Source organism: Mus pahari, chromosome 8 (assembly GCF_900095145.1).
Source record: "Mus pahari chromosome 8, PAHARI_EIJ_v1.1, whole genome shotgun sequence".
NCBI classification, from domain to species: Eukaryota; Metazoa; Chordata; class Mammalia; order Rodentia; family Muridae; genus Mus; species Mus pahari.
This window is the reverse complement of record NC_034597.1, coordinates 107,506,053-107,531,058: the sequence shown is the minus strand read 5'-3', so window position 1 is coordinate 107,531,058 and position 25,006 is coordinate 107,506,053. Positions and strand designations below refer to the sequence as shown.

General features: G+C 44.8%; 1 protein-coding gene across 1 annotated transcript in view; it reads right to left on the bottom strand.

The window, feature by feature from the left end:
* Positions 1-283: 283 nt before the first annotated feature.
* Positions 284-25,006, bottom strand: part of Rap2a (RAP2A, member of RAS oncogene family) — a 28,614-nt gene continuing 3,891 nt past the window's right edge. The window contains exon 2 of the mRNA XM_021203132.1: positions 284-3,820. Coding sequence (XP_021058791.1) covers positions 3,583-3,820 — 238 coding nt within the window. The 3' untranslated portion in view covers positions 284-3,582. The remainder of the gene's footprint in view (positions 3,821-25,006) is intronic.

Here is a 25,006-nt window from a genome sequence, read left to right as displayed (position 1 = left end):
TAATTAATGAACTACCTAGAATCCCCAAATTAACCCAACTGTGATTAAGATAAGGAAAGGAAAATATTTACTAGGATGGGTATTTATGCTGATTTCATACCTTCTTCATGCTATTTTAAAGGCCAGGAAAATGATCAGTCACCCTCCTCCTATGAACGAGCCTGTGATTAGCTTGGTTTCATGGGTTCTTTATGAAGGGTGTCTGGTACGTTGTGTGGCAATGCCCTGCTTCTGAATATTGTGAATACACTGCACAAGTTTAAGCAACAAACACAAGCCAGACTTTCATTAAATAAATTTATTTGTTAAAATAATTTAACTCCAAATACAACTGTTGAATTTGCATTGAGTTATAATGACAATTCATGTTTCAACTGAAATGTCAGGGCTCACCCGACACTGTTACAAAACAATAAGCCGTTGTTCATTTTTAAATGGTCAGTTGTATTAGAGTTCAACAATTAACTGTGAACTGGATCTCTGGGGAATCCCAAATCAATAACGGTAAGTCTGTTTTCAAAATCTACTGCAGCCATTCTAGAAACCCTGATCAAGGTTTAATAGATACACGAGGACAAATTAAGCAAGAGGACCCCCATGGTCTTCAACATCTGATTGGCTGAGGAGACAGTTAAAGCTGAGCCAGTGCTAACGGGGGAGGGGGGCTATTGATGGAGAAACTAAGCAGCTAAGCACCCCCAGAGCAGTGGAGGCCAAAGCGCCGTCACACTCACCAGCAGCCACACTCACACTGGACGGCACACCGCAGCCGTCCATGGGCAACACAAGAAGCAAGCAAGCATCAGTAGTTTTACCCCAGAGAGTGGCAACAGGGGTGCACGGGCAGGGTGGGAGCGTCAAAGCACCTCTCACGGTGTACGGAAACACCTAGAAGGCTTCCCAGCAGATGCTGGCTTGTCTTGTGGAAGCTGAGGAGCGGAAAGGCGTTGGTTACCGTCGCTGCCACAGCTTAAAAGAACCCGCAAGTTACACCATAAAAGAAAGAAACCTAAAACAAAACAAAAACCTGGCTCTGTGTGAAAAGTAAAAAACAAAGCAAAGAAAACTAAGTAATAGCTAAAGAAATGTGGGTCTTTGGGGTCAAACCATATTTTTAAGGCATGTTAGAACAAACTTTCATTTATCTGGTTGCTAGGCGGATTGGGCTTTAAAGAAATATCGATGGGCCGGCTCTCCTCTGTGCCCTGCCATTTCATGTGCTGACAAGTGTCCTTTTCCTGTCCTTGGGTTTTTATCCCCATCTTGGCAAACATCATACACAACCGTCAGTCAGACTTGCACCAGAGGAACAGGGGGAGGGTGTGGCACAGTTTGGCCCGGGGAAGCGATGCCCGGGCACTATGAAGGGCTGGTGTAAACACTGGGCTGTAGGAAGAGCCTGCCCAGACGCCTGGCAAACGCTCCCACTTCACACCTTGCCCGGCTTTCTCAGGCTTCACACCCTTTCCTTGTCTGCATGGGCCATCCATGACGTAAGGCTGTGGGATCTGTACAGCCCCTTCTAATATGCAATATCATAAATTGCTGTTCATTATGAGATTCTAAAAATGAGAATGAGTCGGACAAGTTAGAGGCCGGAGAGGTCTCACACTAACGTTTGTACTTCAGCAGATGAAACACACTTCTTCAGTCCCATATGTCTGAGTCAAAATCAACTTTGACATAATCGACTTTGTTTCAAGAAAACTGTTAGGGTTTTCTGTCCTATAAAATGTGGTACTTCCTAAGTGGAGAAAATGGCGCTGAAGACCATGAATTCTCAAAGACTCTCTAACACCCACAACCTGGTTTTACCCACATTATTTATTTATTTATTTTCTCACATATGACAAAAACCATTGACCTTGTCACCCTATCTTGTAAACTTAAAGCCAGCTACTAAATACTTGGGGTGGGGGAGATTCCAATGGCTTGTAAGAGACTAATAATTTAAAAACTGCTTGCTTATACATTGTGTTCTGCAGTATAGATTCTCAGTCAAGGCAATGGCCTCTGAATTGTGCCAAATTCTTAGGAAGGATAAACACACATGCACACACAAACACACTCTTCTCTCTGGTACACACAAGACTAAGTGGTTACTTGCAGGAGACTGTGAAGCTGAGAAGGCATGGGCCCCAAGTGCTTCCGGGCTCAGTGACACTGTGGTTCTGAAGGCCACACTGATCTTCAGAGGGCAGGATCAAGACAGTCACCAGCACTTACGCCTCTAAGGGAGGGGAGAAGAACCCTTCCACGCTCCTCAAACTCCTGAACTGAAATTTTTTTCCTGTGCCATTACTCATGCAAATGATAAAACACTTCATGGCCAAAAATGCCAGAGCTTAAGCACCCTTTCGAAACAGAAGACTCAGGCAGTGTGTGCCAGCCACTTCGGCCATCAGGGCGGAATGCACACATGAAAAGCTTCCATGATTCTCCAGAAAAGGGAAGATAAGAGGTTCTGTGTCCCTTCCTTCCCTCCCTAAAATAATTTATACTCGACTTTTAAGCCCAAATTATTTCATAGGTTGTTCAATCTGGTTTTTGTTTTAAATGCCTACAATAAAGCTGTGATACAGCAAACTGGATTTCCAAAGCAGGTGAGCCAAGGATCCCATTGCAACCGTGGCCCTTAAAGGCTGCTTTCACGAACACACACACACACACACACACACATACACACACACACACACACACAAAGCCAGATGTCTATACTGTCCTGTGGGGTGTCTGCAAATGGGAGCGTGTGGGTGTAACATGGCTTCATTTTCCTTCTGCGATGGTTAATCGGCTACAAGGCTCGTTAGTGAGGCTGGCTCTCCGTCTCAGCTGCTTCTGTCTTGTTCAGTAAATAAAGACCATCCCTGCTCCGTTAGCAGAGGGTGGGCGTGCGACTCAATTTTCATAACCCCTATGAGACTATTTTCTGTGGCAGAGCAGGTGATCCGACAAATTCTAAAGCCAGATTGGGTCTTCACACAGCCTTGTTCTGACTTTTACTCTACTGAGGATTGATATGTGAGTTTCATGTCACGAATTAGGATAACATCTACGATTAGGCATCAATTTGAAAACTAGAAATGTGTCAGCTGGGCAGAGTCTCCCTGCAATGCTGTTTTACTGGACGGAATACACTGGCTAGAAGCTCCATCCATTCCTGACTTCAGTACTCTTGTAGGAAAATATTTCTCCTTTATTTTTTTTTAAGACAACAAAATATTTTAATTGTTAGTGATCATAGGAATTCTTCTGGTTTCTCTCTCATGATTATTTTTAGTTTACCCAACAGTGGCTTCTGTCACCTCAACAGCAATGCCATCATCACGACAAATGAGGTCACCCTGTAGCTTGGTGGTGGGGCCTTCAGGTTGCAGATGTACAGAGGACTGAGGACAGAGGTGGAGGCTGTAGTCACGGAACCCACAGGTACTCAGAGGCATCAGCTGGCCATCCGGCCTGAAGGTTCCAGTGCACCGTTGACTCACACAACACCCATCCTACAAACTGCAGTGCAGTAGACAAGGTTACTGGTGCCTACGAGCCTATACGAATCCTGTCCGGGGCAGCCATGTTCGGATGCTATTGTATGTTACAGGCAGAACAGCATGGGTCATCTTTGTCAGGCTGAGCTGCATAGTTCATCTGCCGCACAATTTCAGCAAAGAGCTCATCCACCATCGTTTTGCTCTTAGCAGAAGTCTCCATAAAGGGGCAGCCCCACTCCTCGGCCAAGGCGCGGCCTTCGTTGGAGGACACTTCTCTCTCACTCTCCAGGTCCACCTTGTTCCCCACCAGGATGACTGGAACCTTCTCATACCTGGAAGAACACACAGGGATTGCAGCAGTTAGTCAGCAGGGGAAACACACTTTCTCTCTTTTTCTCTAACGTGCATACATGATCTCTTTAGCCACATGGAACGGTACTTGCACCCATTGGCTTGGTGCTTACCCAGGGCGTTCTGAAATTGCTCTCAGAAGGGATCATAAATCGGCTTTTCAAATGATGTTTTCAATTAATCAATTATGGATCCTTTAAAACCAATTATGTATCCTTTCCAGATATATTTGGGGAATTACTTTCAGCATCTCAGACCGACTTCTCTTAATTTAAATGTCGTCTGTTCCATGACATGTGAACTCAAAAATCTCAGCCAGTCATGCAATCGTTAGCTTTACTGGTAACATAATTGTTACCAGTAACAATTTTACTATATTCTATAAGAATACAAAACAAATCATGCTCTAAATAGCTCCTGAACACAAAGCAGCAGCAGCAACAACAACAACAACAACAACAGCAACAACAACAACAAGAAAGCTGAAACTGTAGTGGAATTCATGAGGATGAAAAGTGTTAACAAAGGGCCACCCTGTCCCACATGGAGTCAGCCAGCTCAAAGGAAAAGTTATTGATTTATTTTTTACAGTTTAAGGATTAAACTACAGCACATGTAGGAAATGGGATAGTGGGTAGGCTCCCCCACAGGAGAGCTGTGCAATTTCATTGTCCTGTCAAGATGGTTCTCCCTACTTACCCTAAAGCCAAGTATATCCCCAATGGACACTTAGGCTTTTCTTTGGCAAGAGAGCAAATTGATGCCACCATGGGGGGCTATCTATTCCAGGCAGCAAAACAGAGGACTGGAAGGTAAGTGGGAACACCCAGTGTGGTGCTCGCATCAGTAGTTCCAGCAGAAAGGAGTCAGGCTGGGGTATGACTGAGTCTGGGACCAGACCTGCCTCACAAAGCCAGAGGGCTGGAGGCAGCTCAGTTGGTACAGTGCCCGCCTTGTAGGCTTAATCGTCAGAACTCACAGCAAGGAGCCAGGCACAGCTGCACCTGCTTCTCATCCCTGCTTTGAGGCGGCACTGGGGGAGGCTTTCTGTGGCTCACTGACCAGCCAGTTTATCTTAACTGATGGACAACAGGCCAATGAGACCCTGCTTCAGAAGCAGATGGCGGGCCTCAGGAGGATGTGCAAGCTTGTCCTCCAGAATCCACAAATGCAGGCCCAGGCAAGAACACAGCAACGTGTGTATAAAGATAGAGGAGTGGGACCGCATCAGGGCGGGTCTAGAACATGGACCGCATCACTGTTTCTTCTGGGGACCGCAGGCAGCTCTGATCTGCACCAGAGGCACCTGGGTGTCCCTGTGGCCACCACACATGATGTGAGGCCTTCGCATACCTTCATTCAGGACTCTCTTGCACGCACTTTTGTGTACTCACTGCCCTCTGGGGGAACAGAGGGTACCGGCAATGAAGCTGTAGTACACAGGCCCATTACCAGCTCGCACCTGTGGAAATGAGCAGCCTGGCAGTGTGCTGACACTGCTGCCCATGTCAGCATCAGTTTCTGATCTGTCCCTACACTCAGGGATGTGACAGTTTTCCCCTTCCGGTCTGGGGGCACACATGCCAACAGAGCACAAGGTGACATGTCTTGCTTGTTAATGAAGCAGTTTACAAATGGTGACAAATAACATTTATGGAGTTGGAGTTAAGACCTAACTTCAGTCCGTTAACTACACTCATTGAGAATGGTTAAGTGCTGAGACAGTGCCTTCTAATGCTGGGCCTGGTGGCCGACACCTATAATCCAAGCACTTAGGAGATGGAGGCTGGAAGATCAGGAGTTCAAGGTCACCCTCAGCTACAGAGTGAACTGGTGGCCAGCCTGAGCTAGATCTCAAACAAACAAGTCACTTTCTACTATTAGGTAAAAGAAAAGTATCTTAAAGAATATTCTTAAGTTTAAATACAATAGTGTATCAATATTTTATATTTAAGAGAGACATACTTTTAGGTGAAAAGCACAGGTTCTATTGGAACAGGAGGACTTTTCAAAATCTGCAAAAATATCAAGTGACTAGCAGGTAGCTGATACACGAGCTCTTCAGTCTGGAGGTAAAAGTTCCAACAGGTGGTGGTCAACCTACAGTCAACACCTTGACCAGGTTGGCAGCCGAGTTCCTGGCACTGTTCTGCACTACAAACACAGGTCCAATGGCTATTAGTAACATAACACGCAGTAATGGGGTGAAATGTAGTCAGTATCTGAGAACCTGCCTACCTCTACTGACTGAACCGACAGAGAGGCCACCTGGATATTAAGGATGAAATGCAGATTAATAACCCAATCAAGAAATCTGACAAATAGACCAAAATCTTTTTGTTTGCTTATTGTTTTTGTTTTTTGAGACAGGGTTTCACTGTGTAGCCATGGCTGTCCTGGAACTCACTCTGTAGACCAGGCTGCCCTCAAACTCAGAAATCCGCCTGCTTCTGCCTCCCGAATGCTGGGATTTAAAGGTGTCAGCCACCACACCTGGCTTTCATAGAATTTTTTTTTTTTTTTTTTTTGGTAATAGATCAAAATCTTAAGAACAAAACAAAACAAATCATCATCAACAACAACACCCTATCCATTTCGAAACCTCAGGTGGTGATAGACTTTGTCTCCCTGTTAACACTAGGGTTTGGGACGGTGGGAATACTGTAAACTATGCTGTGGATGGAGGCTTGCCTTTCACCCCTGCCAGGGAAAGCTGTAGGACTGAGCACAGCGTTTCCTGTTATGTGTCTGATCTCAGTTGGTAAAAATGGAGCTGGGGTACCTACTCCCACTTAATGCAACAAAGATGCTTTCAAAGCCAGAGGAGACAATGCAGGAATCCAGATCAGACAGCACAGAATAGGACCCACCCCCTCCTGCCATCACCACTTATGTAAGAACACAGCTTGCCAAAAGACAGAGTGTTAGGAAATCAGAAATCAGCAAGAGATGGAGAGATCTGCGAAGGAGAAACGAGCTGGGCCAAGGGATCAGGGCTGTGAGGTGGAACTAGGAAGAGAGAGGGAGCCAAAGCATAGCATGAATCAGCCCCGCACTGCCTGACAGGACAAGCAAAGATGTAACCTCAGAACACTGGGCCCTCCAGAAGATGCTAACACTAGCGGAAGGGCTGGGATGACAGGAAGAGTCCTACACGGGAAGGTAAGACCTGGAGGAACCTGGATCTCTTGGGACTCGGAGGAGAAGACATGGAAAGAGGGAAAACCCTATGCTGACGGAGCTCAGCACCAACTCCCAAACCAGACCAAGACTTTAGCCTCAGAATCAACTTAGCTAGTCACATGAACTTAGTATGTTACAGTCTTTCAAGTGCCTGTTTGTTGGACTACATCTAAAGCACTCTTACACCTGAAAGTTAAAAATCACATCAGACATAGTGGCCCAACCCACAATCAACACCTAATGGCTGTTGGTGTTTGGCACTGTGGTGAGAACATACATCAGGCTGATCTTTATCAAAGTGCACATTGAAGACTGGGTGGAGCCAATCCTGTGGGACCAGAGTAAGGAGCAGCTACTGTCAGTGCATTCTGACTCACAGCAGTAGGAAGGATGCACCAGGAGCCGAGGAGCAATCCTTCTGCACACAGTGTGTGGGATGCTCTAACTCTGTGGGAACCACGGGCTCCGCCGAGCAAAGGCCCGCTATGTAGTAGCAGCAGAACCCTGGGAGATCAGCAGTAGGACCCTGGATTATAGCCTCTGTCATCCACCAACATACTGATTTTCTATACATCCTACATACTGCTATGCCCACCCAGGATACACAAGAAACAACAAAGACGTCGGCCCTCACGCTGACTACAGCCCAGCAGAAGAAATGAGTATTAGCAATAAAGATAAGTATGTTAAGGTTTATTAGAGACAGAAGAGGTAGGCCAGAGAGCATGCTAGGGACGTAGGTACCATCCTAGGAAGGCGTCACTGGGAGGTTTCACACAACGTTAAGTGAAGGGGTAAGGCATCTGGGAAGTATTGGGGGTAACTCCCGAGTGAGATATGCACTAGGGGTCAAGAGCTTGTAGGCATGCACCTGTTGGTTCAAGGAATAGCAAATGGCTTTTGGGATCCACCTGTGCAACCCTTCCCATGCCTGCTCAGCCTCATAATGTAGGTCACCTGAGAAACAGAACTGGGGATGGACGGGGTGCTGGAAGTGACGTACAGCAGCTGGTGTTATTATTTAGGAGAGATGCACTCTTCAAGTACGTAACAGCAAATACTCTCATGTTTAATTCTCACCACAGCCCTATGGATTTTCTTCATTTCTCCTTTTTCAACAGATACCATTCGGGAAGAAGTTGAGAGTGCCAAATTCCAAAATTACTCTATTTATGAACCACCATTAACCTTCGTTGTGAAGGGAAATCCATAGACAGGATCAGAAGGTGGCCCATTAGTTTGTTTATAGACTGTGGGAAACATTTGTCTTATTAACATGAATTTACATGCTTTTGTTATATTCATGGGCGTGATTATATAATGTATGGATAAATAAAACTAGCTCTTTTAAGCAGCTGTGCTTAATGGATTGCACAAAGCATCGCTTATCTGTACAACGCTGATGGGCTTCTCAATGCGGTTGCTCTGTAAATATCAATGGCTTGGAAGCATTGACTGTGCTCATCAATAGGCTGGCGTGGCTTCTTAACTGTCCCAATACGCATGTTTATGTACACTTTATTCTGGGAATGTCTAAGCTTGGCTGGTCATTAAAACAACATAAGAATCTAGGTACTGATTCCTGGGTCCTGTTCCAGAGCTACTGAGTCTGAATCTGTGGGATCACATACATGAAGTCTGCAGAGGGACTCTGCGCTTCAGAGATGTCAGGAACCAGCAGATTCATCGGTGACTCTGATCCCAAATGGCACCGTACAACTACCATCTATGACTTCACATGCAGCAAGTCTAAAAATCAAGGCTCTCGTGTCTTCACTCACACATCAGGGTAAATGGTAGCAAAATCGATGCAGTTAGTCCCACTAGCCTCCCTTTGAGGGTATTATACTTAGGCGTGTCTCACAGGGGTTTTTCGACAGGCTCTTCTTGGCCGTAAGCTGGTTGGAATAGAATTCTCTTTGAGTTTGGAAGAGCACCAGAAAGGCTTTTCTTAGTTCCCTTGTTCAATTTTCTCCCCAGTGTTAAAATCTCCTCTCTTAAAAGGGCCTGAGGCAAACAGCAATACTCAAATGTGTCAACCCTTGACTCTGTGGCCACCCTTGCCAGATGTCTCTGCAGTGTTCTGAACACCTTCCGTGTCACAGAATTCACACTATGGGCAGCTGGCTATGTCCTTCTGTCTGTTCCTTAAATATTAGTGTTAAGAATTCAAGCGTTTAAAAGTTTGCTGTGTTCAGACCTGTGATGTCTGCATTCATTCCCCGTCTCAGGTCCTAACTTCCATCTTGAGGGGAAGGAACTTTTCTTTTTTGCAAAATGGAAACAGGTTTTCTTCCTCAAATCTTTGCTCAAATCAAACAATGCATCAATATTTAAACAGACAAACAAAAACCAAACAAATTCCAACCAATACTTAAATAGGAGGAAGGGGGGGAGATAGGGAGGGAGGGAGGGAAGAAGGAGAGGGAGGGGGAAAGACAGAGAAGGAGTGGGGAGGATAAGGAGAGAGGGGTGAGAATAGAGGGAGAGGGAGAGGGAGAGGGACTGGGACTCTGAATCTCGTTTGTGAGAATGAGTACCATAACTATTTTGGTACATAAACTTCCAGACTTCTCCTACTCATGTATATCAACAGAATAATACATTTTCATACAAACAGATCAAACCATTTAGTAGTTTGTTTTTGCTTAATATTATGGAGTTATCCATTTCAATAAATTACAGCATATCATGATGGCCAAACAGTATTACATTTTATAGGTTGATGCATAGATATGATATGCATATACCCACATATATAACACGTATGTATGTACGTATGTTTGTATGTATCTCCTAAAACTGTATCATAATTTACTCTTAATATCATTAGTGCCACTTTTTTGGCAAACATATCCAGCAATCTGATGAATGTCCTTGTAAGTGTGATTTCTGTACCAAAAGGTATATAAAATGTATGTATTTAAAACCCCTATGCATGGTCTTTTCTTTTCCCTTTAAAGCCTTTGAATTAGCAAAATCCATCGATTAGTTCATCAAACTGTTATGTGGCTGCACACAGAGTCTCCAGTGGACAGCTGGAATTTATCAGCACTCACAGTGCTGAATGCTAAGAATACAGCCACCTCCAGGCCTGGCGCCATCCCCTGTCCAACACAGAGCTGGGGAGGAGGGCGGGGATGAACAAGGGTGCACACCTCCTCTAAGCTCGCTAGTTCTACATCATTCCCATCATTCTAATGGCTTCTCTCTGTCACTCCTTTGCTGTGACTCTCTCCAGGGTCTGAGTGCACACTGAACTTGTACGGTAAGAAGCGTAGTGTGACATAAACAAGATGACACCAAGAGTGTGTTTAGAGCTGTCAGGGGCTCCATGCAACTTATATAAACGTCAGCTTTTTTCACAGAAATTATGAGGATTGACATTGAACCTCCAGTTCTGTTAGGGTGGCCCCAGTGACGATGGAAAGAAACTCACATGCATTCTTGATGCATTAAAAAGCCACCCCAGCACCATGTGCAAGGCCAAGGTAATAAACGCCCAGGAGAAGTGCAACAAGATACAGGACACAAATACTCTACTGTTTTTCTAACTAAAAGAAGCAGGAAGGGGGCCAAAGGGCGTGGGAGGTTTTTCCAGTTCTTCCCTTCTCTTTTTATCTAGTCGTTCTGTGAGAACCCCGGGCCGAGTTAAACCTCTGAGAGAAACCCTGCTTCTGGCCAGGACAGGCTCTGTGGTCCGCAGGGTGTGGAAGGAATCCCTGTGGTATGCCATGTAAGTTCACAGGGACCCAGACGTGCAGGCCCTCAGCATGCGGGAGGGGCTGTGAGCTGTAGGCATGGCATCCAGCGATGGATCTTAGGGTTAAGGAGTGTCTACTGCATCAAAGTCAGACCTCAGTAAAAAAAAAACAGACTGAAGCAGGGAAATTGGTAATGTAATTAAACAAGTCCTCATTCAAACAGGTTAGCAGAGAAACCTTCAGGACACACTGAGGACACACGGCCGTGGGGAGTCATGTACTAATGCTATAACATGTGCAGACATGGGGAGTCATGTTCCAATACTGTAACATGCGCAGACGTGGGGAGTCATGTTCCAATACTATAACATGCGCAGTTAGGCTGGTTAGTAGATCTATTACTTAGCTGAGTCCTGCCAATCAATGTTAAATTCCACTGCTATGCCACTGAATCTCTATCCTCAAATAGGGAAGGCCAACATTAGAGAACACCATGACTCTGGACATAAAAATGATAATAGTTCTGGAAGTTTCCTTCATGATCACATCTACAAAGTGCACCACAAGTCTTTAGGAGACCTAAGATGTTGTAGCATTTCAAAACCCACATTAAAGGGGGAAATGTAAACTGGGCGGTGGTGGTGCACACCTTTAATCCCAGCACTCAGGAGGCAGAGACAGGCAGAGTTCGAGGCCAACCTGGGCTACAAAGTGAGTTCCAGGACAGCCAGGGCTACACAGGGAACCTCTGTCACACACACACACACACACACACACACACACACAAAGTATAAAATGTAGCTATGATTGCATTCAATCTGGCAGAAATAGAAATGAAGACAATTCATGCCAGGAATGTGTATCTGTGAGGAGATATTTTCAAGTACAAGCCTGAAGCCTTGTCATCAGAAATGAGTGGGAAAATGGAATCAAGCTGTTTGACTCTGCTAAAAGCAACACACACACACACACACACACACACACACACACACACCATACACACATATACACTCAGACACAAACACACAGACATATCACACACACATATACAGACACACTACACATGGACACAGACATACACAGACACACACACAGACCCACAATGAGGTAGGATACAGCATTTGGCCAGACATGGCGCTAAAACATAACACATGCATTTCACCTTTAGTGAGGGTTAGATTTGAGATCTACGGTTAAAGTCAGGCCAACTATTGGATGACCAAACTGACAGCTGCATGAATGGGAGTTGCGTGAGCAATCGTGTCTCCGTTATACCAGAGTATATACCTTCTCAGCACCCTGTGTCAGAAATAAATAATTTTGTTAAAGTTGCCCCTAAATGGATGTAACCCTGTAGGTGGAACAACAATATGAACTAACCAGTACCCCCTGAGCTCGNGTCTCTAGCTGCATATGTAGCAGAAGATGGCCTAATCGGCCATCATTGGGAAGAGAGGCCCCTTGGTCTTGCAAACTTTATATGACCCAGCACAGGGGAAGGCCAGGGCCAAGAAGTAGGAGTGGGTGGGTAGGGGAGCAGGGATGGGGGGAGGGTATGGGGAACTTTTGGGATAGCATTTGAAATGTAAATAAAGAAAAAAAAAAGTTGCCCCTAAATGAGATGGGACAACTCATCTTAAAGATGCTTGAAACTATGAAGAGCTAAGGCATTAGGAATTATGAGCAACAGAGGGTTTGTCTGGGAGAACACTTCAATTTTCATGAAAAGACTTAAATATATTTCTTCCTTTCCTCTAAATAACTAATCAATAGACACCCTCCCCCACTACCACCGAGAAAAAAATTAAAGCTAAAACAGCCACAAGATATGGCAGCTCATGCCTTTAACCTTAGCCCTGGGGAGGCTGAGGTAAGAGGACTACCATGAGTTCAAGGTCAGCCTGGGCTAGACCAAGATCTTTCCTCAAAACACCCAGAAATTAAACAAGCAAAAATGGCAGATTTCAATAGTTCCCATTTCTATAAAGCAAAGGTCATGACAGATGGCAACGGTCATGCTTACCACACTAGGCAGCCCGGGGCCACGCTCATGACACCGCCTGCTCAGGTCATGAAAACAGAACTGAAGATCTGAAGTAGCAAAAGTAACAGGTGAACAACGGGAAAAGAAGACAACCGCAAGTGAAGGGGGAGGTGGATCTGATCACTCCGACACACGGCCAGGGTGGGGCCCTTATGGCAGCAAGCAGAGAAGGTCAAGTGCCCAATACATGACAACGTGGAACCAACACGCACGTGAAAACCAGACTCAGAGAGTTACAAGAGGCCACTCGGGGCACGGCGGGTGGGAGGTCTCTGACCCTCGTTGGGGACAGGATATGAGGGTCTGTCACAGCTGGCCGAGAGGAGCAGTGGTTATGGGGACAGGCTGAGCAGCGGTTATTGACTGGGAGAAAATGCACCCTGCTATTTTCATATGATCAAACCCCTCCATTTCCAATACAGCTCCCTCCTGGGCTCCTGTCTCTACCTGGCCTCATCTGTTTCTCACCCCCTCTTCCATCCCCTCTATGCCAATTCCATGGCAACTAAAACACTGCTTTTATGGTCCACTCCCCATCCCGACTGTCCTATAGCAACGTCTGGTGGCTCCACGGAGCCTGGAATAAGGACTAATAGTCAAGGGTGGCCACAGGCTGAAACCAAGACAGAGGGCACAAGGCAGAGGCATGGGCTTGGATTTAGAGGACCGCAAAGGTTGTTTGTTCCCTTGGATATGCTTCCTGCCCTTCCGGAACCAAGGCTCTCAGTCTGTGAGACAGAAATATTACTGTATGTCAGCGAGGATGAGAGTAACTAACAACTAGCATCCGCAGAGGACTTGGCTACAGGGCTGTTAGCTATTCATCTTTAGGTTCCTTCACATCATCTGTTAGCACGACAGTTCTACAATCTTAACTGGAGTGACAGAGCTATAATAACATATTACTCTATTGCTAAGTATCTTCCCTCCTGTCTCTGGATTACACTGCCTGGCCCAGGTATGACCAAATCTAATTATTAAGTCATTAACTGCCATGGAAAGGAGTTAGAAAAATAAGAGACAATATTCCCTTTAATCCATGTAAGCTGACAATCTAGATTCCTCTACAAACAAGTATTTCTCCTTATCAATGCATCTCTTTCTCACCACACACTGCTGTTACGGGTACGAAGCACGCCTCTGATGCCGTGGTAAGTCAATCGGGACACGAAAGAAGAGAAGCAACTCCCCAGCTCAGCACAGTATTAGCAGCCATTAAAGTCTCAACCTACCATACACCAGTAGGTGTTGTCCAACAAGAGCCATGGCCAGCAGCACTGTCTGGGCCATAGCTTTGCCCGCCCGCTGTTGGAATGCTACCGGATGCTTACAGGTAACGAGAAAGTAACAATGAAGTGATAGATATCACGTTAGAAGTTTCCTCAAGAGGTTCATGCTGCCTCAAGTGACAGACACGTCACTGGGACAATGTAAGCATACAATCTTTCCCAGTGTACAACCCTAGAATGCTGCCTGCTTTATTGTTGTGCAGTGATTGCTTAAATTGACTTATTAAGTAAGGGTCCCTGAAGATTGCGGAGTGGGGGGATGGTCAAAACACAGCATGTGATTGATGGCCCAGAGACTTATATATTTCCCCCTATTCTCCAAGGTGCTAGATATCAGGGGTGGGACCAGAATAACAACAAATACATGGAAGAAGCTTTCTTATTAACATAAGTTAATGGTGGATACCAGCTGTGTTCATGAACAGCAGACACAAGAAGTACACTAGACGGCAAGGAAGCAAACGTGAAGATTTACACGCGCATGGACACGCGTGCACACATACACACATACGTTCCTACTGACACTTAGCTTTAATGTGCCCTATATCCCTTTAAAAATCCTCAATTAAAAATATTTTTTTTCATTCCCATTGGTATTCTGCCTCCATGTATGTCTGTGTGAGGGTGTCAGAGCCCCTGGCCTGGAGTTAGACAGTTGCAAACCGCCATGTGGAGCACATGTATGTCTGTGTGAGGGTGTCAGAGCCCCTGGCCTGGANTTAGACAGTTGCAAACTGCCATGTGGAGCACATGTATGTCTGTGTGAGGGTGTCAGAGCCCCTGGCCTGGAGTTAGACAGTTGCAAACTGCCATGTGGAGCATCCATGACTTGAACCTGGGTCCTTTGGAAGAGCAGTCAGTGCCTATGTGGGGGTTACGTGCATGTGAACATAGGTACACAGAGAGGCCATAAAACAGTTTCAGGTCTCTTGGATCTGGAGACATAGGCAGCTGGGAGCTGCCTACTATGAGTGCTGGGAATCAAATTCAGGTCCCTTGTAAATGCAGTAACTGCCGAGCCATTTCTCTACTCTTTAAAACATTTTAATCTTAATAAGATTAAATACAATCTTCAAATTATAGTCCTCCCTGGGCAACCAAATGATACTAGGTAAATTCACAGAACAGATGACAGGGAGTTGGGGCCATCTTTAAAGAGTTCAGATTTGTTCATTCATTCATGTATCACTTATTCATCTTCCATCAACATTTTTAAAGGGATTGTTGTTTTTAAACATTTAAATGTGTTTAATAAACATATTTAGTTAAAAATGTTAAATTAACATTTAAATATGTTTTAATAATTTAAAAAGGAAAACAAATAAGCAAAACCAAAAGCCAAATCTTACCTAAACTTTATGGTTTCATATAACCTTAGTTTAGTAGATTTTACATTGTTGATCATGACTTGAGCACCACCCCAGTGAGTGAGTTTCTTGTTGGACATCACATTAAATGGGGCCATTCAGAGGTGTTCTGATAGGGTGGGTGGGACAGTCACACTGGTAAGAATGGTGGAAACAGACACCCCATTCCAGGTAGATGCAGGGTCTCCACATTAGTTCCCAGAAGGAACAATGGGCTTCCTGCACGCCTTGAATGTAGCTCTGGGGGTCAAGGGACCAAACTGAAGCCGCTAGACCATTTATAAAATTTCCTACCTGGCAGAGCATCTCTTCTGCATGCTCTAATGCTCAGCCCAGACTCTAGAGGAACAATACTACATGTTCATTGTCAGTGGCAAGCCTACCCGTGAGTTTATAGCCATCATTAATCTAGTCCACTTGATCTGGCCAAAACCAAAACGTCCTTCTGAAGCTGCGCAAATCCCTAGCCCACGAGGTTAACGAGCACACACAGTACGGAGGCTGGCCACACCGAAGACTACTAAACCTCACGGGTGCATGGGCCTGAGCGCATCCAGAGGCTCAGAGCGCCCGGGCTGGGATGCTTCTGAGACGGAGAGGGATGTGCAGCACATAGACGTAAGCCTCAAGGATCCAGGGAGAGAGATGTGGTCGCCTGTGGGGAAGGGGACAGAGCCACACAGCAGCACTTATTCAAAGGGTCTGTTGGAAGCCACGGACTGTGAAGAAAGGATGTGTTGCTGAGAGCAGTGAAGAACACTCCTTCCTCAGTCATTCCTTTCACCAGATGGTGTGCTTGGGTAGGAATAAACAGTCTGTCTGCCGCTCCCGTGGCACCGATCTGTCAGGGACAGAGGCACCAGCGCGCTGGCGGCTCTTGGGGTGGTGCTGCTTGTGGATGGGGTCACACCACACCTTGCTCAGCCCACGAGTCCAGCTGGAGGCTCCCCTAGCACAGTCCCTCTAGCAGCAGCTCAGCGCTGCAGGGGCTCCTCACAAATACCTCTAGAATAAGGCCACAAACAGACCTCCAACGCCGGTCAGTGCCAGACTACCAGAACCACACCTTCCATATCAATGTTACCATGCAAAGGCTGAATGAAAGTCACTGAGAATTCTCTCAGCCCTTGCTCCTTAAAACAAAGCAAAACGACAAACTTGAAGTCTGGGTCATTTCCTAGCTGGCTTTCATGCATGTATGCCCTTTGTCAGATAAGGGTTCTCATGTGTGTATGCATGTGACTCTAGCTAGCCTTCAGGTAGGCATATATGTAACTACAGGTCTTAACAATGGACATCCAGCCCTTAAGTTTACTAACCAGGCTTACTGATGGCTTAAGTTGGCTCAGACTGTTGGTTCCCAAAGCCGGAAAAGTGAATGGTGAGAAAGAACAGAGGTCATGAGGAGGAGAAAGAGAACAGGGCTCACTAGAAGGAGAAGGAAATTTTATCTTGGTCAAGGAAATGAAAACATAGTGACCATGCACTGTGTTCATCTCCACAGTGAGAATGAAGATATGAGGGTTTTACCAGGTGAGTGGCTGTCCCCAGGAGATGCTATGTTTGCAACATTAGGAAAGGCCTGAGAGACATTCAATTTTTCTCTTTTAGTTTCATGCATTTGTGTCAAGAGGAGCCATCTATGAACAGGCCCTCACCAGACACTGAATCTTCTGGCACCTTGATTTTAGATTTTTCTAGCCTCCAGAACTGTGGGCAATATATTTTTATTGCTTACAAGTCATCCAGGCTGGAGTATTTTGTTATAGCAGCTCCAATGGACTGAGTCATTTCCCAATGTAAATATATAATTATTACTCCTATAGACTTTTTTTTTTAACCTTTAATGAGTTAGAATGAGCAAAACATTCACCAAGAAAGGTGATCTGGTAAAAGCAGTGTCTCTGGAGGAAGATACTTCGAAACTTAAAAGTCAAGTGTCTTAAAGGCTGAACTTCTGTGTAAGTTAGAGCCGTCAAATGTATACTCACTGATAGTACATTTGGGCACATTAGCTAAAGATAGTACACTGTATTTATTCTGCATAATGCCCAGGGCAATGCTATGCAAATCGGGTGGCTTAAGCCATATTATTTGATGTTGACAGTGATGGTTTTTATACAAAGTCAGATAAAACTTTTTCTGGAATTGGTTTATTAAGAAAAATCTGTCAACACTTTACTATATATAACCAGCCACAGAGTGTTAAAGCTTTTGGCATTCATGAAAAGATCTACTATCATCTCCAATTTCTCAAGAAAAATGTTACTTAGCAAACACTAATATTCTATGCTGATTATTTATATATATAATTTTTAAAACTAAAACACATATAGTAAAGGCGACTACAATTTCTTCCCAGCTAAAAAGTTCTTGTCAGCAGAGTTAAGTTTGCAAGGGGCAGGCAAGACCCAGAACTCAGAGCACGGAAGGCCTACAGTGTAAGTCCCAGTGCGCAGCCTGTGAGGGCTGAGGCAGAGGAACATGTCTGGCACCGTGGAGCTGCATCAGCTCCATGGGAACCTAGATGGTTCCCCAGAAACAGAGGCCTGGGTCTCAGCCTGCTTTCTGTGATTTTCCTTGAAACTTTTTTATTGGTATTTTGGGGTTGTTATGTAAACAATCATTTTATGTTCACTACTTCTTTATTTATTTATCACACCCATGTTGCAGATGTAGAAATTAAATTGCCAGTAAGAGCTGAAGTTCAGCTTCAACCACAGCAACACTCACTGTCACATAGATGAGAAGGTACGATCACTATGCACAATCAAAAATGTCATATTTGAGAATTGTATAGGATATTTGAGGCATTCACTGAAAACTGGAAGATGAGCATATTTATAATATATATGACCAATTACAGAGGAAAACACTAATATTTCACTTATTGAGCCATAAAGACTTCAGGTAAAGAAGAAAATATTAATGTGTAATGAATAATTAATAAGATACAGAATTTCCACTCTGAATTATTAACTTCTGAGGTGACAATAAGTATGGGAAGCAACTCGCTTAAAGTCAGTGTGTCAAGCAGAGGCTTACAAAGCTCCTCCTGGGTGGTTTTACTAAGTGATTTGAGGTTATCAGCAACCGAGGCCTCTTTACCTGTCTTCACCTGTTTCCTGAGCCAGCACAGCTGACCTTCCCACGTCCCAGCCAATAGATGTAGGCGGTCACATGAAGGCAGGTGTGGGATTTTTGCACTGAGCCACCAGGGTTCAGAAAGCTGTAGAGAGGGAGTACTTCGAGTCTCAGGTGAAATCTTAGGTACAGATGCTCATCCTGCACGGTATCCCTCGCTCTGCTTTAGGTTTGGAACAGGCAGGGGGCAGCTTTCCTCAATGGATGAACAAGATTGCACGACTAAACACCAACTCTCCTTCTAAGTGTGCTGCCCACTCTCTCACACTCCTCAGTAAAGTATCATGGCAGGAAACTAGGAAACCCAGGAGAGAAGAACTGTCTCAGAGCATGACACAGCTCCAGCTAGTGTTCCTGCAGTAAAGTTACCTCGGACAGCAGTCTCCATTCATGTATGAGGAGAGCACTTTGGTGATAAATGAGCCAGAAGACAATGAGCTGAAAAGGGGTGCAAGCCACACAGCGAGATTAAATGCACACCAGTTCAGCCCTGCGGGTCTGTCCTGCTCAGAGGGGTTTAACTACTCAACTGGTTTCAGGTCTGTGTATCTGTCCTGTGCAGAGGAGACAGTGGATGTGGCCTTGGGTAAGAAAACGTGAAGGCAATTTGTGACTGAACTAAGAGAAGTAAACACAGTGTTTTCATTACCTCCAGAGTCTTAAGCATATAAAAGTTATTAAATCATTGTATTTCTCCTCAAAATATCATTTGGTATGTCTTTAAATCATACACAGAAACCAAAACCCACAGCCTACCTATGCAATTCAGTGAAAATTTCAACATTATGAACAAGAATGTACAACTTAAGTATGCTTGCTAGACAGCTGCAGTCTACTTTAAACCATGTATTCAGAAACACTCTTCAGTTACAGTGAGTTGGGGTACAACTCCAACATTCAATATTTAGCCGCATCAAATTTCCAGTGCTAAAGTGACAGGATTTCCCAAACCATGCCCTTAATAAAACCTACCCATAACCCCACTCTAACTCATATACTTCAAAACATCCTCTTTCACTAATAACCTACTATTTAAATGGAAGATCATTAAAAACTAGACTTGTTTATAGGGGCAACAGTGCCCACTGGACACCAGAGGCTAATTCAAAGCCCAGGGCCAGGCATGAGCTCCGTCATTTAGATGTGGGCTAGTGAAGTCTCGTAGACCAGGAAGCACTACAAGATACTGCCACTGTTCTTGTTTACAGTCTAGACCCCAACACTGAGATACCACATCCTCGATCTTGTAGAACACGGTAAGCTCAAGCTGGCATGGCCTGGAAGCTTCACTCCTTTTGGCTAGCTTTCGTGATGCTCTGAACCCTGTGAGCGGCAGCAGTGACTGCCTAGAGTCACACCCACATCTGAAGTGCTAGTTCAGACGCTGAGAAGTTTCTGATTGCACGGAAGCCCCACTCCACAAGCTAGAGTCCATACCTGGCACCATTACTGGGCCAAGATTCTACAGAGAGACAGGTAGGTCATAGACCCTACAGGAGAACCTGATGCTATGCTGGCTGCTACATGGATATGGGATTAAACCTACTCCTAATGGCTCAGTGCTGTGCCCACAGATCAATGCACCGCCCAGTGCTCATCTGAGAAGCTGGGCAGTAGATGGTGGACAGAGGCCCACGACTGGCCAAGGTGCTACGGATAAGACACTGTAGAATTTTCAGCCTTAAAGGGAATAAATAGTCCACCACTACCACATCTATCAACCCCCATCAAGGCTCAGGGATCATTGCAGAAAGGGGAGGCGGAGAGTGTAAGGCCAGAGGTGGTGGCAGCCTATAACAAAACGTGCTTATCCTCTGGACAATGTAGAGTGGCTGCACTTGTGAACTCACAAAAGTTGGGACAACATGACAGAACCTGTGCAAACCTAAGGCAGAGCAAATCCCATACAGGCAAGGAGGTTGACTCAGTCCCACCTCTGGCCACGACTCCTGGTGACTGTTAGCTGCCAGGAGGAGAGAGAGTTTCTTCTAAGTTAACCATGCTCCAGTGGAAAACCACACACCCCAGAACATTTGGACAGCACAGGCTGGTTTCAAGATTGGTCTTTGGTTTTGTTCTTGTTTTTTAAAGGACACAACGTTGAGGATGTAGGAACGGGGTTACACCTGGGAAGGGTTAGGGGAGGAGCGTATTGATGACTGATAAAATTAACTTTAAACATTCAGGCTGTTTGCTTCCTACTAGAGTGGCCACACCGCTGGAATATAGGTGACACTGTTGAGAGTATTAGGCCTTCCATTTCCAAAGAGATGTCCATCTTTTAAAAGTACAAAGCTGAGCAATTTAGGATTCACCATGTTTCATTATAAGATTATAGTGACTGTTCTCAGGCATTTCTGATTTCTTTAAATTTTACATATATGTTTGCCTTTTATGTCCACACAATATTATAGATTCCTGTAGACTACAAAAAAATTCCATGAAAAGGTAGGGCATGGTGGCACACACCTTTAATCTCAGCACTTGGGAGGAAGAGGAAGGTGGATTTCTGTGAGCTGCAGAGATACTTGTATGTGATTCTGGGTGCCTATGACTCAGGTGCTCGCTCCTGACTGCTGAGATAATGAACTGACTGACTCACTGGGGCTGCATGTGAGGCAGTCCCAGTGACCCATCTGTCTCTGCTTGGATTACAAGAGCGTGCACCACACCCGACTTTTCCAGTGGGTGCTGGGACTGAGTGTGGCCTGTACAGCAAGCGTCTGCCTGTACTTCCTCCCTGTAAGTTTTAAGTCTTGTTGTAAAGTCTGGTGTTCTTACAGTCAAACTCCAATAGTTTTCCTAACTGGTTAAAAAGTATTTATAACTTTTTTACACCATTAGCTTGGAAAACAACAAATGCACAAGAAAAAAGTCGGTAAGGCTAGAGAACCACAGTTACAGAGGAGTCATAACAGCACTGTGAACCCTAGAGTGGACATACACTTTCCTCCCTAGGGTGCAAGAGCTGCGCTGACTACAGAAAAGCTATGCATAGTAATAATAATAATAATAATAATCTCAATCATCATCATCATCACCATCTCAAAGATCAAGTATAATGTACATGGTTTTGTGCAACAGTCCTTGCTTAGAAATATGCATAAATGTGAACTATCCTTTGCTTTAATGTGCCTATGTAATCTCCTAGAGGCTCCTATGGCCATTAAATCATCCAAGTGTTATCACCACTAATAAATGTTAGCACGTAAGACTGCCAAGCTGCCAGGTCTCCTGTTGGTTGGGTTATTTTCAAACATTTTTACCAGTTCCTCTGATCTTCCTTAATGTTAATTAAGTTTAAAGAGTCCAATCCTAGGAGAGCCAAGAAAATTATTGTATCATAATAGTGATATTGTGTTATAATTTTACAATTCAGAAAAAAAAACACAAGTTTCCCCCTAAAGAAGAAAGAAAACCAACCAACCAACCAACCACCTTTGAACACAGAGCAAAACCCATCTTAAACTAATGTCTGTTATGCAATGCATTGAGTCCTACAGAGAGAATACAGCAAGTGTCAGGCACTTAAAGATCTGCCAAGAAAATATACTTTAAGTATTCAGAGCTCGCAAAAACTAATGACTCAAGATAATGAAGGGGGAGATGGGCCGGCAGCGTGATGATGGTCTACCAGTGTGTAGGAGACACCAGACAAAAAAGATCAATGAGAACTGAGCTTTCAAAGAGCAAGCTGCCTGAGAAGTGTTTTAAAGTATGTTACATTTGTAACTAGTTCCTCTAATAAAGGATATGGAACTCAATGCTCTCTCCTCATTTCTGTATGTAACAGCTGAGTTCTTTCATATTGCTGAGGTGTTTAATGCTAATGTTCTATTCCTTAACCACACTCCTTACAGTTCTTGATCTTGAGTTTTCTGTTTAAGCAGATCAACATTTCCCATTAATCTTTTCCTATGTTTAACTCTTCAATGTCTGACTGACAGGATTTAGTCAACAACTTTTTACGACACAGTCATTAATTTTAAAAAGTGACTCGCAACCATTAGGCTCTTTACCTTGGGAGCCTTGCTTTGGATTCAGTGTTGGTTTCTAAGAAGGCTTGAACAGCCTGTCCCCAGGCTTGGTGGCTTGGAGCTTAGCACAATGTGTGCGGTCTTCATTGTTTGCCCTGTGACTCCCCAGCTCTGTCCTTGACTATATGCATTTGTTTCTAATTTCTATTCCCAGCCACATCTACTCACGTGTGCTCTACACAGCAGGTGTCGTCTAGTCTCAATCTGAGCTCGGCAGATGATGCTGAGTTCGTACATTCATAAGGAACCTGACCTTCAAGGCCTTTTCAAATATTCTAATTATCAGACATGGCTTTTTGAACGATTATCATCTGGGCTGAAACAGCACCTTTCTGTTACTCTGCTCTAATCTCACTCACCCATCTTCAAACATGAAGAGCACCTTTGACCTTTCCCTCTCCCACTGCTTGATGACTGAATTTGGGACAACCTTACCCCTGTCTTTCTCTAGTCAGCATGTTAGCTCAGTCTTTATATATCATACAGATACTAAGTCGCACTGCTCAAGACTGCTGAGTCTCCCATCACCATTACACCATCTACCATCTCATCCCTATTTCTATAATAGGTCTAACTAACCTTCTGTCTTTAAGTTTTAGAATCTGTTACCTTCCCTCAGCCCCCTCCCCCCAGGTCTGTGTAAGTCTCTAGTTTAGTTGTCCTGGTCTCTTTAACACCCAGAATCTACCCTGTGCACACCCCATACCATTTCCTCCAGCCAGAAGACATCCTCTCTGACTACTGTTCGCCTGACCTCTGACCTCTTCTTTGTTGGCCTGACTGGAAGCACTCTTGCAGAAAGCATCTCCTCCATCTGCAAAATCAACTAGAAACACTAAAATGCCTGGGGAAACTGAGTCCAAGGGCTTTCCTCTCTGAAGATTACTCTGTTGCTGCATTGTTGTTGTTGTTGCTTCCTGTGGGCTGTTGGTCTTAGGCCAGCCACCTGGGCGTAGAGTCCGTGAGAATGCTTGCAAACCATACCAGCAAAACATGTGTAACTACACTATAACAGGATGAGAGGAACAAGGTGCCTACCTCTGGCTGTTGTGTGGCTCAGGGGGAGCCAGGTGTGAGGTCAGCTGAAGGAATTCATTCAGTTTGGTAAGAAAAAGGGGCTTTTCTAAGCTGGAAAAATCTTTCGAGCTGGGGTGAAGGAATGGGTAAAAATTAATTCTACAAAAAGACAACAGGTCCCAAGGCAGGAGAAGCCAGAGAGAGGTTTTTAACTAAAAGAAAGTGGGGATGCTGGTGGGGTGGTGCATCTGTGCAGCCAGTGGGGGACCTGAGCATGTGCACGCAAAGGTCATGCTCAGAGTCTACGAGCTGTATCCTAAGATACAGACCTACAACAGTAGGTTCCAAGACACCTCAAGTCAGGACCACCACCACCGCTGACCCTGAGACGGGAAGATGGTAAAATAATGAAAGCAGTGTGAATTCTTGTTTTGTTAAAATATAAGTGTTTCTTCTTTTTCTGTGTGATCTAAAATCAAGTAAAAAGAAAAAGAGGAAGAGGAGGAAAAGGAGGAGGAGGGAAAGGAAGAAGAGGAGGAAGAGGAGGGGGAGAGGGAGGAGGAGGAAAAGACGTGGCATATGATTTACACAAAGCCATTTTGAGATTGTCACTTGACTTTGAAGTCTTCTGTTTGTGTGTGTGCGTGCATGTGTATGTATAGTGTGTGTGTGTGTAAGAAAGGGAGAGAGGAAGAGATGAGGAGGGGATGGAGGGAGGGGGGAGGGAGGGAGGGAGAGGAGAGGAAGGTGGGGAACAGGAATGGAGAACTCCTTGCCATCTATGCATCAGGACCTGAGCTAGAACCCTAGAGCCTAATGAAAGACACAGTAGCACACATCTATAAACCAGCATTAGAGAAGGCAGAAATGGGAGGATCATCGAGCTTGCTGGCCAGCCAAATCATCAAGTTCCAGGTTCAGTAAGACACTGTCTTAAAAAAAAAATAAGGTAGCAGGCTTGAAAGGGGTCAGAGGTTGAGAGCACTTACAGAAGAACTGGGTTTGGGTACCAGCACCAACACGGCATTGTACTTTAACTACAGTTCCCTGGAGGCCTCGTGCCCTCTTCTCACCTCCATGCTATATATGTGTGGTACACATCTATATTTGTAGGCAAACATTCATACACATAAAATAAAAATAAATACATCTAAAAAAGAGGTAGATGGGTGTGGTGGTTTGAATAGGACGACCCAATAGGCTCATAAATGTGAATGCTTAGTCACCAGGGAGTGGCACTGTTTGAAAGGATCAGAAGGATGAGGAGGTGTGGCCTTGTTGGAGGAAGTGTGTCACTGGGTTTTGAGGTTTTCAAAGCCCACGCCAGGTCCCGGCTCCCTCTCTCTGCCTGTGGATGTTTGAGGTTGTAGCTCTCAACTATT